Source organism: Condylura cristata, unplaced genomic scaffold, assembly GCF_000260355.1.
Source record: "Condylura cristata isolate star-nosed mole 26May11 unplaced genomic scaffold, ConCri1.0 scaffold00024, whole genome shotgun sequence".
In the NCBI taxonomy this organism is placed as follows: Eukaryota; Metazoa; Chordata; class Mammalia; order Eulipotyphla; family Talpidae; genus Condylura; species Condylura cristata.
The window spans coordinates 1,093,846-1,106,094 of NW_004567125.1; the positions used below are offsets into that span (position 1 = coordinate 1,093,846).

Consider the following 12,249-nt stretch of genomic DNA (forward strand, 5'->3'; position numbering starts at 1 on the left):
TGCAGGGTTTGACTTGGTCGGGAGGCTTCGGCCTTCCTCTATGGAAGGAACATGCTGCTGGTCAAGGCTTTATTCTGGCTCCCGGAATGAGAGACACTACAACAGACCTACAGCCAACCTCAGCCTGAAAGAGACCATCACAGCCAACTCACAGAACCACGAGAGAAAAGCGTTTGTTGCTGTAAATCATTGGGGTAAATCATTGGCACACGATGAGGCCAGAGCAGACAAATGCAGATTCTGTCTGTTATGGTGGAACTCAGTCTAACAAGAGCGAGGAGTCAACGGTGTCCTGGACTCTCCTGACCGGGAGGTCCCAGGTGGTGAGGTGCTAAAGAGCAGGGTAAGGGGGTGGAGTTGTGACCCTAGGGAGCTCTCCAGAGAAGTGCGGTTGTGATGGGGGGCAGAGTGGGGCTTCACCTGGAGCAGAGGAAGCGGGGTCCCAGGCAAGCAGGCTGATGCTCTGCTTAGACGTCCAGGGCAGAACGAGCTCACAGACCTGACAGCCTCCAAGGGCAGTTCGGTCAGCATCTGTTGCCACCTTTGCAGAGGGACATGCTCCCCCAGGACACCCCAGCCAGGCACCCAGCCCGGCAGGGTATAGGGCCTGCCCTTGCTCCCCCAGGACTCAAGAGACTCAGGGTGAAAGAGTTTTCTGTTGTTTGCTTTCAGTGGCACAAAGAATCCAGTTGGGAAAGAGCAGCTGAACCGGGAAGAGAGAAGCCCGGCAGATGGAGAGAAGGAGGTCCCTGAGAGGCGGAAGGAGATGGGGCCTGCACTGGGGGAGCCACTCCTCAGGCCAGGGGAGGAAGGATGCCTGGGTACAGACACGCAGGGTGTATAGGTCCGGGGGCGGGTGGTAACAGACCCCTCTCAGAGCCTTCTCTCTTTCTGAGTAGTAGGAAGAAAGGTCAGGCCAGAGAGTCAGGAAGCCAAGTCCCTCTGGCGTGCGAGCCCTGTGCGCTTTTTCTCTGAGGGTCTCAGTCTTCCATCCAGAGCCCATAAGTGACTTATACTAGAGGGCTGCCCCCCAAACTTGGTTAATGTCAGGAGCTTTACAAATATACACTTTTCGGGAGACCCCATGCCTGAACTACCAGACGGAACTCTTTGTAGCAGTAGAGACAAGAATCATAATTTTTTTTTAAGTCATATTTTTAAGTTATAAAGATGCACAGTCAGGATTGGGGACCCGCAAGGCCCCTCCAGCTCAGAGAATTGCAGTTCTAGCACAATGGTGCTGCATCCCAGGGGAGCACTTTAGTGGAGCTATAAACTGGGATAAGCCCCCGTCACTTCCCATCACCTATAACTACAAAAGCCCAAAAGGTACCAAATCAAAAGGAAGCACAATCAAGCAAAATTAGCAGCACCCAGGGAGGCCCTGCTCACATGGGGGTCCACATGGGTGTGCACACACTGGCTCCTGTGACCCAGTTTCCAAACCCCCACGTAGGAGCAGCGTCAGGACAAGGTCTAGGGGATTCCCCAGGCAACAGGGCTAAGTTAGATCAGGGATGCTTGGCTTCCCTACAAAGGGGTGGAGACCTACCCAGACCTTTCTGAAACCTGAGTCCTGGAATGGGGGGAGGGAGAAGGTGGGGCGCCTGGTCTGAGAGTCCAAGTCTCCCCCCCCCTAGCTCCTCCTCTGCCTGGGTGCCCCTTCTCTGGGGCTGCTCCAGACTGTGCAGGCCACCTCCACTCTCCCTTTGCTTCCTTCCTCTGCCCCTGAGTTCTGGTGGAGACAGGCTGGAGTCACCAGCCAGCTCCATGGCCGGCCCTTGGCCTCTGCTCACCTTCCAGCTTTGGAAAGAAAAGAAGAAAGGTTTGTGTTGATTTGCGTTCAGGGGATCCTTCCTCCTCCTAAATTTCTGGGTGCAGAAAAAGTGATTTTACCTCGGATTGACTGTAGAAGAAGGAACAAAGCGTCCAGAACATTCCCCCAGGTATGAATCCTTCACGTGTGTGTGTGTGTGTGTGTAAGTGATGAGTTTTTCACTGGCCAAATGTGGAATCATTCTTGATGATTCCCAGGCCTTTTCTGCCTGCTTCATTCTATGATTCTACAGCCCTAACTTTCATTTAGTCATTCGACAAATATTTTCTGAGTGCTCACCTATGCCAGGTGCTACCACTGAACAAGATCTGGTTTATATCCTTGAGGGTCCACAGTCTAGAGGGGAAACAGTAGTAATACAAATAGCTACTACATTTATTGTGGGTCAAGCAGTGTGCAATATGCCTTAGTTCATTTAACCCAGCAACACCTGTTTGAGGTAAGGTTAATACTCCATTGTATAGCACAGCGAGGTTTAGCAAGGTGACCTCACACAACTAGTGGCTTCTAACAGTATGTCCTGCTGACCGCCCTGCTATAAAGAGACAAACGGTGACTAGTCCAGGGTGGAGGGGGAACTGGAGGGCTCCTGAGAGCTATGTGAATGGCGGGCAGGAAACCAAGGTTTCCATGGGGTGAGGCAAAAGCAAGCCTGGGGGTGAGGTAAGCTTCAGGAGGCCTTCTGAGAGCTCTTGAGGCTTCTGGGACTTGAGGTCCGTGGGGGATCAGGATCAAGGTCTTTCTCCCACTTCTGGGTCTAGGTGGATGGCGATAGAGTAGAAGGATTTAAGGTTTCTCAGCTAGGTTTTCTGGAAGCTGTCTGCCCCATACTCACACAGTGGAGTGTGACCCCTGACCTGGGGGGCCAGTGTCCCAGCAGCCTGAAAGGTGGGAGGCCCTGAAGCCCGGGAGGAGGGGGAGGGCCCAGATCACTGTGGATTCCCCCTTCTCACAGCTCTCAACTGCCCATCTCCCAGCTGTCCCCAGGCCAGGCTGAGGGAAGACAAAAGCTGATTATTCCACTGGGGGCTGAGCTGGGCCCCATGAATGGGGTATTGAAAACCCTGTGCCCATATCCAGATAGGCTTTCATCCTCTCCCCAACCAGACTGTTTGTATGCCAGGGCGGAAAGAGGGAGGGATGGGGTGTAGGGGTCCTGCTGGGAAGGACACCTATGTCCCTCACTCTCCATATATCCCCATATATCTCTAAAGCAAGCCACTATCTCCCCCACCCATCCAGTCATTGTGCACCCACTCTGTTACTCACTACTGCTGAGAGCTTACAAGGAAAGAGGCCTTGGGGGCACTTTTGGGGTGCTAGATACACGACATGAACATTGAACATTCTTGTGTCTCTGCACTTATGATTTATGCATTTTCTTGTTTGTCTATATCTCCGTCCAAAATTTTTAAAAAATCTTCAAGGGTTTCCCACTCCAAACAGGCAGTGTCCCAAATGCCACTTAATCTCCCAGCCTTTACCATGTTTACCTGTTAGTGAGTCATGGGAATTATATTTCCTTGATGCTTTTTCTTTAAATTGATTATTTCTTCTGGTTTAAATTAATTTTACAGGGAAATTTTATATTGCTCCAATAAATAGAGAACCGATATCCTTTGCCATACATAGAAGACACTGTGGGGAAAAAAATCAATGAAAATAAAACAACAAATGTCCATCTGTCTCCCCTGAAAATTACGTGAGTGGCCACAGTGGCATCAACACCACCCTGTAGGATACGTTTGCCTAGAGGATGAACTCCGAGCTCTGGGCCAGCTGCACAGGCCTGTCTGGGTTTGGGCCCAGAGAACCCTCCAGCCCCACTCCCTCTACTTGGCTTTCATGCACCCTCTGCTTCAGCCAAGCCTAACTCCTCATTAGTTTCCTCCCTGCTCCCGTCTTTCTCATTTCCCAGCTGCTGCCTCCACTTGGGATGCCAACCCCTAGTGGAAATGTCACCTCCTCCTGAAGCTTTCACTGGACCCTTCCAGCTGGAAGAAGTGACTTGGGATTTTGAATTCCAGATGTCCCAGCTGTGACTTCTCCCCAGCCCCTTGATGGCAACTTCTGAAGGGCCACCCACTGGCTGGATGCACAAGGAAGCAGAGATGCAAACTGGTCCCCAGCCTGACGAGAAGGGCAGCGGGTGGAGGCTGGGACACGGAAGCATTGCCCCTCCTCCCTTCCCCCCAGCCCTGTCCTTCCTCTTCCTCTTGCCACTGGGTGAGTGCCCCCCACCCCACCCCACCCCCGCCTCAATTCTCTTTCCTGTAAAATTAGCATGGGAGGTGATTTTTGAAGTTGTTTCCAACTCTGACTTTTGCCCCTTGGTTAGTGAAAGTTGAGGATCTGAACTTGGAGAGTGGAGGGCTCAGGGTTGGAGATGAGGATTTAATGTAAACTAAAAATGGGTAGTTAGGGGACACTGGAGATAGGGAAGGGGGCAGTTAGCTCACTGATGGTGACTGGAAAAGCAACTGCAAGATGGGTGTGTAATACATGTCTCAGACTATTGCAAGGGTTCTATGAGGTGATGGATGTGAAAGTGTCATATCCTGTGCACAAATGAGGGACAATGATAGGGTTTTCAATTTCCCAGGGAGGCCAGGTTCCCTGTGTCCCGCCTATCCCTCAGGCCACATCCTCACAGTGTATGGTGAGGAGAATGTCTGGATTAGAGTCCCAGTTCTACTCTTTAATTGCTCTGTGCTCTTGATCAACTTGCCTAACCTCCCAGAACCTAAAGTTTCCCCATCTGCATAATCCTACCTACTTCATAAGTTGTCCTAATGATTAAATGAGCCAGCCTGCCATATACATACATGAGAGCCAAAGCAGGACTCATCTAGGTCAGTCTTTTGAGGAAATCATAATGAATCCACTTAGGGTGGAGCTGCTGAGTGTCGGCTGGAGGGGACTCTGGGGACGCTAATGAGAGATAGGCATGGTCGCATCACCAGGCAGAAGGGGCATGTCTGTAGTGGCCAGGAATTGAGAGGGAAGAGAGCTCTTCCAGCTGTGGGCTCCAGGAAGGCGGGGTCTCGAAGGAGCAGCAGAGCTATAAGGAACAGGGTTAGCCAGCACTGTCTAAGCAGAGGAGACTGCTTGGTTAAAGGCCTGGAGGTCAGGCTAATGGGAGATTAGGAAGTTGGAGGCTAGTAAGAAGATACGAGAAGGTTCTGTAGGGAAAGCTCGGGAGCCAAGATTCCTGTTGGAAATGAAGAGTCATGGGGGATTTAACAGTGGAATGATTCAAGCATACCTGGGTCTCAGGCAGATCTCTCTTGGGTTTTCCTTGGGAAAGAAGGCCACAATCAAGGAAAGAGAAGCAGGGGTAATGATGAGATGCATGAAGATGAGGACAGTGGGGGAAGAGGGGCCTCTGTTCCTGGGGCCAGCAGCCATGTGAGGGCAGAGGGGTCAGTGCTGTCCTCACTGTTTCAGCCAGCGCCCTACAGCCCACCCTACTGGCCTTTCCAGGTAGGTGTTCCTGCTCTTCCACCCGGCCCCTCCTCCCCCCTGCCCTGTAGCCTGCTCCCCAGGTACTCAAATGCTCAGACAGAAGACCTCCGGGAGTAATGGCTAATCAGCCCTCCATTACTCCTTATGCCCCCAAAGGGATTGTGACAGTTTCCCCTTTTTACAGAAAGGATAAGGCACACAAAGGACTGTTCCCAAAGCTCTCATGGCAAGGTGGGCATCCTGTAGGTTGGGTCCTGCCCTTCCCCTTCTGCCAGCTCAACCCTGTCCACAGAGCTGAGGCTGGTGGGGGGCCCAAGCCGCTGCCGGGGACGCCTGGAGGTCCTGCATGGCGGTTCCTGGGGCAGTGTCTGTGATGACGACTGGGACGTGGTGGACGCCAATGTGGTGTGTCGGCAGCTGGGCTGTGGCTTGGCGCTGCCAGTGCCTCGGCCCCTGGCCTTTGGCCAGGGCAGAGGCCCCATCCTGCTGGACAATGTGGAGTGTCGCGGGCAGGAAGCTGCTCTGAGCGAGTGCGGCAGCCGAGGCTGGGGCATCCACAACTGCTTTCACTATGAGGATGTGGCCGTCCTGTGTGATGGTGAGCAGAGGCCTGCGACGTCCAGGGGGAGGGATGGGGTGGGGGAGGAGGGTGCAGGTAGTTGACAGGTAGTAGGACCAATCAACACTGGCCATAAGGTCACTTGGCATAGAACTACAGTGGAAATCACTGAGGGGCTTTGAGCTTGAAAGCAGTGGCTCTAGTTTTCAATAAAATCACCCAAAGAGCTCATTAATCTCAGACTATGGCCCGCACCCCAAATTTTATGATTCTGCAGTGCTGGGGTGGGGACTGAGAATTGGCATTTCTAACAAATTCACAAGTGATGATCTTTTAGTTGAAGAACTAAAAGAACTCCTATAAAGGAAACCGAAGCTACTGCTTTCAGGCCGCAGGTGGTCCTTTCTCCTCTCATACCCAGGGCTCCTGGTGTTGACCCTTTGTGTGGTCAGAGGCCCTGAAGAGCAAGAACCTTAGGGGTCCACACCTGTGTGTGTGCAAGGCTGGAGAAAAGAAGGTTCATGTTTCTTCCTCCTTTCCATCCTGCTTCTTTCCCAGAATTCTTACCCACTCAGCCCCCAACAAGGAAAGTGTTAACCAGTAGGGCGCCCCCTATAACCCACCAGAATGGGAAAGGTAAGTAAGGACAATGTGGGGAACCATCTGGGTTTGAGGAGAGGGGTCTCGAGAGGAGAGTATATCCTGCTCCAGACAGGGAAGAGAAGTTTTACCAACAGGCGGGTTGAGCCAACCCTCCACCTGAAAGCTCTCAGGCCACTCACAGCCTCACAGTCTGGATGGGGAAAGAGGATTCTCTCCAGAGGGACAACTACAAGTAGTACAAGGTTGGAGAAAGTCAGCAAGGTCAGGGTTGGAGATTAATCTAATGGCAGAGTCAGATAGACTTAGAAATGCCCGTGATGATGCGGAACAGGAAAAAGGAAAGTGCCCTGCAAGAGGGACAGACAAAAATGAAATCCAGAGTAGAAAGAGGCTCCCATCCATCAGAGTTCTATAGGACGTCCTGGAGGAAGAGTTGTAGATACTATACCTGGAAAGATGAGAGAACGTTATTGCAGAAAAAAATGAGGGAGTAGCACCTACCTGAGGAAGTAGCACCTACCTGTTGGTTTTAGGCAGGAAATGAGACAGTCAAAGCCTGACTTCTTACCCCACAAACCACCCGCAATCTGGGATGGGAGGAGGTAGTGGCCTGGGATGAGGCCGCTAAGCGGCTCCTCTAGGGCTTCAGTTCTGGGGTATCAAGCAGGGTGGGTGTGTGGGGAGCCCGAAGCACTGCAGAAGGTTTGGCTAGGTGCACTTCTGGAAGGGCCGGGAGGAGAGCCTCGTGGGAGCTGCTCCCTGCCCCCACCCCGTCACCAGGTGAGGGGAGCGTGCGCCTGGTTGGGGGCACGGGCCCCTGTCAGGGCCGAGTGGAAATCCTGCATGGTGGCCTGTGGGGCACCGTGTGCGACGATGACTGGGGGCTGCCGGATGCCGCCGTTGTCTGCCGCCAGCTGGGCTGCGGGGCAGCCGTGGCAGCCACCACCAACGCCTTCTTCGGCTATGGCACTGGACACATCCTGCTGGACAACGTGCACTGCGAAGGCAGCGAGACCCGCCTCGCAGCCTGCCTGAGCCTGGGCTGGGGCGTGCACAACTGCGGCCACCATGAGGATGCTGGGGCCCTCTGCGCAGGTGCGGGGCCCGGTGGGGTCGGGGGGCGGGGCTCCCCACAGTTCTCCAGAAGCTCCCAAATTACTTATGACGGCTCTGTGCAGTTCCTGGAGTGTCTTAGAAAGTCTCAGCACCCTGGTGGGTAAACTCCACAGCTGTGTAGCACAGCAGCTTGTTCCACCAGTACTTTAGAATGTGTCTGGCACTTCCCAGCAATTTCCAACTACTTCAGAGTGACGTAACAATACTGCAGACTTGATCCAGAAATACCCGGGGCTCTCACTGCTGCACAGGTTGGTCCCCACGATTACCAAGCACAGCTATGTGTGGTCCTGATGCTTTAATAATGGTATTTTCCCTCACCTGGCTCTTCTCTCTGAGAAGTTCTCTGGGAAAATAGAGATAGTAGAACCAATAATGGTACTTCATACATCACACCACTCTACAAGATATAAAGTGCTTCCTCCTTGCAGCTGTCCAGGGGCCATCATTTCCAATTTACAGATGGGAACACTGAGCCTTTCCCATGGTCACAGTGAGCCTTGGGAAAGTCAAGGATCTCCAGGCTAGCCCTTGCCCTTTCTCATCCTATTTCATCTTCTGTGTCTCCATGTCTTTGGATACATATTTTGTGTGAGAACATCAGAGAGAAATGAAAGCATGCCTGTGAAAGCCCTACATACTCCTGTGTAGCAGAAGTAAATTACAACCACTGTCTAAGTGGGGTATACCTCCTTGGATACCGACTCTGGAAGTAAAATACGTAGTCCCCCCCAGGGAGACCCTCCGCCCACACCTGATAAGTCTAAACCTGACCAGGAAGCAGAACCTCGACCTTAGCCTGCTGCTTTCTCTCCTATCCTAGTCCTGGGCCCTCCAACTCTCACTGCACTGCCACTATCAGCCACAAGGGAGGACTGGGCCTGGCACACAGAGCCAGCAGGTAAGGAGCTCAGCCCTCCAGGCAGGAATGTGGGGGCACACTGGGTAGGTTTGGGAATTGGAAAGGTTGTTTTGGATTCACAGGAAAGAGGCCCTGACTAGCAGGGCAGAGCTTTTGGCCAGATGGTAAAGAGGTGGGTGAGAGAACAGATGAGCAGATGGAGCAAGGATGAAATCCAGAGCTCTGAAAAGTTCAGCAGGGTAGGAGGAGGTAGTAAAAGATTTTTTCAAAGCTCTGAAGCATGCTTTGGGTTGTTGCTGAGGTTGGGAATTCAGATGCTTTGTGAAAAGGTTGAGAAAAAGATTGATTGAAGGAGTGGTGTATTTGGGAATTAGGGCTAGACCTACCACTGGGATTGAAATTAGGATGATGCCTGTAGTTAGGTTTCATTCCAGACGTTTCCTTGAGGACCCCATCCCAGACAAAATGGGGTCTGTGCATTGGGCCTCAGTTGTGGTGGCTACGGGGTATCTCAGGATACATCTAGGTTCCCTTGCGGTAGACAGAGCTTCCTTACTATCCTGAAAGTCTCTTGATGCCCTTTCTCTGCAGCTACAGGAATTGGTGCCTTGCCTTCCAGGGAGACGGCACTGTTCACCACAGCTGCCTGGGCAGCTGGGAAGAAAAGTAAGGCGTGAAGGTGGGGGTGGGAGAGGATGCCCCACCCCACCCCCAACCCCGCCAGCTCTGCCGGGGAGCTGGTGGCCCCACCCCAGCCCCTCTGGCCGGTTAAGGTGGGGGTGGGAGAGGATGCCCCCCACCCCAGCCCCTCTGGCCCCGGGCCTGTGCGCCCCGCAGGCGGGCGGCTGCGGCTGGTGGGCGGCCCGAGCCCGTGCCGCGGCCGCGTGGAGGTGCTGTACGCCGGGGGCTGGGGCACCGTGTGCGACGACGACTGGGACTTCGCTGATGCGCGAGTGGCCTGCCGCGAGGCGGGCTGCGGGCCTGCGCTGGGCGCCACCGGCCTCGGCCACTTTGGCTACGGACGCGGCCCGGTGCTGTTGGACAACGTGGGATGCGCCGGCACGGAGGCCCGTCTGAGCGACTGCTTCCACCTGGGCTGGGGCCAGCACAACTGCGGCCACCATGAGGACGCAGGAGCGCTTTGCTCAGGTGCGGTCAGACCTGTGGGCGAGGTGGCGCATGCGCAGCTCGAGCTAGGCGCGGCGCTGCGACAGGGGCGGGGCCAGCCGAGGCCTCGCAGCCGCACTGCAGAGGAGGAGCCCGACCGGCTGCGCACTCTGCGGCTGCGCGGCAGGGGCGGGGCTGGGAAGGGAGAGTCCTCCGCGGAGGGGAAACGTGGGGCGGGGCTGAGAAGAGGCGCGCTCTGCCGCAGTCGGGGCGGGGCCGGAGGTGGGAGCCGGAAGCCCGGATGAAGTCTGAGCGTCTCTAACGGGCGGGGCTGGGGGAGCTCTTGCGTAGCATAGTCAAGGATCTGCAAAGTGCTAGTAAGCAGAGTTGAGCAGCTTTCGGGGAACAAGCGTCTGACCTTTGAGAAGAATCAATGGAAAGGGGCGTTTGCAGAGTCTGACACATTTTAAAATGCTGCCATTCATTGATTGGTATACTTTCATCATTTGGTACCCTGGGCCTGCTGGCTTTGACACAGAAGGCGAGGCTCCAAAAGGTTCTGCTTTGGGCCTCAGGCTGCAAGAATCACAACCTACATTTCTAAGCCGAGAGTAGGGGAACAGTTCCCTGCCAGGGGGCCCTGAAGTCCTCTCTGTCCATGTATCAGACTCGCCTCAGAAGGTAAGAGGGGACCTGGACTCAAAGAACATGTTCTCCAATGTGACAGTCACCTTTTTCTTTGTTCTTGCCAAGCCAGGCCCAGAGGAACTAGGACTGCAAGTCCAGCAGGATGGTTCTGAAACCACCCGGGTGCCCACTCCTCGACCCAGGGATGGTAGGTGCCCATAGCCCCATTGAGATCAGCAGGACCTGAATTGGGGAAATCATAGCCTGATGTCACACAGTTTTGTACTAGGTCCTGGAACCTTTGTTCTTTTGGACCTCATAATAGGGATATGTTTTCAGAAAGAGGAAATTGAGTTTTCAGTTACAGCAGTCTACAGATTTCTAGAGGTGGGACCAAAATGAGGTGGTAGAGCTCCCATTCTGAGAATGCAATGAAAGAATTCTGTTTTACTTGGGAAGTCAGGGGGTGAAGGGAGACAATGACCTTGACAGTCAGAGTCTCCAGAGAGTGGGTCAGAGCTGAGTACTGGATAACAGACAGAGGACTAAGCACAGATGCACCCAGCATGCCCAGAACTCCCCACAAAGGCTTATGCCTGCCCCCCTGCTCTGCTCTCACATCTGCTGGGCTGCTCTTCCAATCTGGACACTGAGTATCAAATCGGATCCCATTGTAACCTCACTGGTCTGCTTCCAGTGGCTCCCAGAACAGTGCTGTCTCCAACTCACACCCTTTGCTTCTTCCATGTATCCTTACCCTGGCCTCCCTTGGGAGTGGTTGAGCATGAGCCAGCCCCTCCCAGCCCCAGGCTTTGTTCCCCCACAGGGCACCTACGTCTGGCCAATGGAGCCCACCGATGTGAGGGGCGTGTAGAGCTCTTCCTGGGGCAGCGGTGGGGCACTGTCTGTGATGATGCTTGGGATCTGCGGGCAGCCGGTGTCCTGTGCCGCCAGCTGGGCTGTGGCCAGGCTCTGGCAGCCCCTGGCGAGGCCCACTTTGGCCCAGGTCGAGGCCCTATTCTCCTGGACAATGTCAAGTGCCGTGGGGATGAGAGTGCTCTGCTCCTCTGCTCTCACATCCGCTGGGATGCTCACAATTGTGACCACAGTGAGGATGCCGGTGTCCTGTGCCGGCCGTCGTGACCCAGCCCACTCTGCAGACCCCTCTTCTGGGAGCCTACTGTGGCCTGCCACTCTCCCACCAGGAAGCACTCCTCCTGTGACAACTGCAATTCAATCTGCCCTCTCTCCCCTCGCCTGGGAGAGAGCCTGCCCAGAAGTTGTGGTCCTGCGTGGGGGAGACCTGACTCTATCTATCCCATCAATTTGTATGAACTCACCTGTCATGAACTCTTGTGGGCCCAATTCAAAGAAAGTTCCCACTTTCTGCTCAGCCCAAACAAAAAAATGGGGGGAAGGGAATGACTCTTGATTCTCCTTTTTGGTGGGATTCCTGTTCACAGCACCCCAGAACCCCCATCCTAGAAACTCAGGGGTGCTCTGTAATAGGCTATCTCCTTTCCTGCCCCCCTATCTTGGGATCCCAAGTAACAGGCAAAGCAGGAGGGGCTTGCAGCTCTAGCCTTAGACTGACTGGGTTGCAGAAGATCCTGAGTCATTCCCCTGGCCTGCTCCATGAGGGCCCAGACTCAGATGGTGCTTGGCTGGACAAGGGGACTGGAGGGACCAAAGCAGGGGCAGTGGCCTCTCCCTGCAGCTGGAACCAGCATCACTGATTTTTGCTGCCCCCACCACAGAGCCTTCACTTTGCAGAAGCAAAGAATCCTGGGGGCCTATAGCCACCCATTCATAGGTGCCAAGTCAATAAAGCATTGTCCCCTTCTTTTAACCAAGGCGAGTGTTTGGACTTAAGTGCATCATTTGTAGCAGCAGAAAGCCTCTGGTTTGGACTCTGGAGGAAACTTGGGGATGGAAAGTAACTCAAGAGTATCCTAAGAGAATTCTCAGCAGACCCATCACACCCTAGAAATGCTGACTCACTGTGTCAGGCCTGGTTGGCTCCATAAGAGCTCCTCCCTGCTTTCCTTTCACAGGTAGAGAATTCTAGGTTCT

General features: G+C 54.0%; 1 protein-coding gene across 1 annotated transcript; it reads left to right on the plus strand.

Annotated features, from left to right (window-relative positions):
- The first annotated feature begins 3,897 nt into the window (after positions 1–3,897).
- SSC4D (scavenger receptor cysteine rich family, 4 domains) lies at positions 3,898–12,005 on the plus strand. Its single transcript, XM_004688276.2, has 10 exons — positions 3,898–4,063; positions 5,285–5,320; positions 5,595–5,900; positions 6,420–6,497; positions 7,245–7,559; positions 8,404–8,481; positions 9,034–9,108; positions 9,280–9,591; positions 10,307–10,384; positions 11,003–12,005. Exons 1-10 carry the CDS (start codon positions 3,898–3,900, stop codon positions 11,317–11,319), a joined length of 1,761 nt encoding a protein of 586 aa, XP_004688333.1. The 3' UTR covers positions 11,320–12,005.
- The last annotated feature ends 244 nt before the right edge of the window (positions 12,006–12,249 follow it).

Coding starts and splice junctions, on each gene's coding strand:
- SSC4D (XM_004688276.2), top strand. CDS start 3,898: ATGGCAACTTCTGAAGGGCCACCCACTGGCTGGATGCACAAGGAAGCA. Junction 5,321..5,594: donor CACCCTACTGGCCTTTCCAG/GTAGGTGTTCCT, acceptor CCCTGTCCACAG/AGCTGAGGCTGGTGGGGGGC. Junction 8,482..9,033: donor CTGGCACACAGAGCCAGCAG/GTAAGGAGCTCA, acceptor CTTTCTCTGCAG/CTACAGGAATTGGTGCCTTG.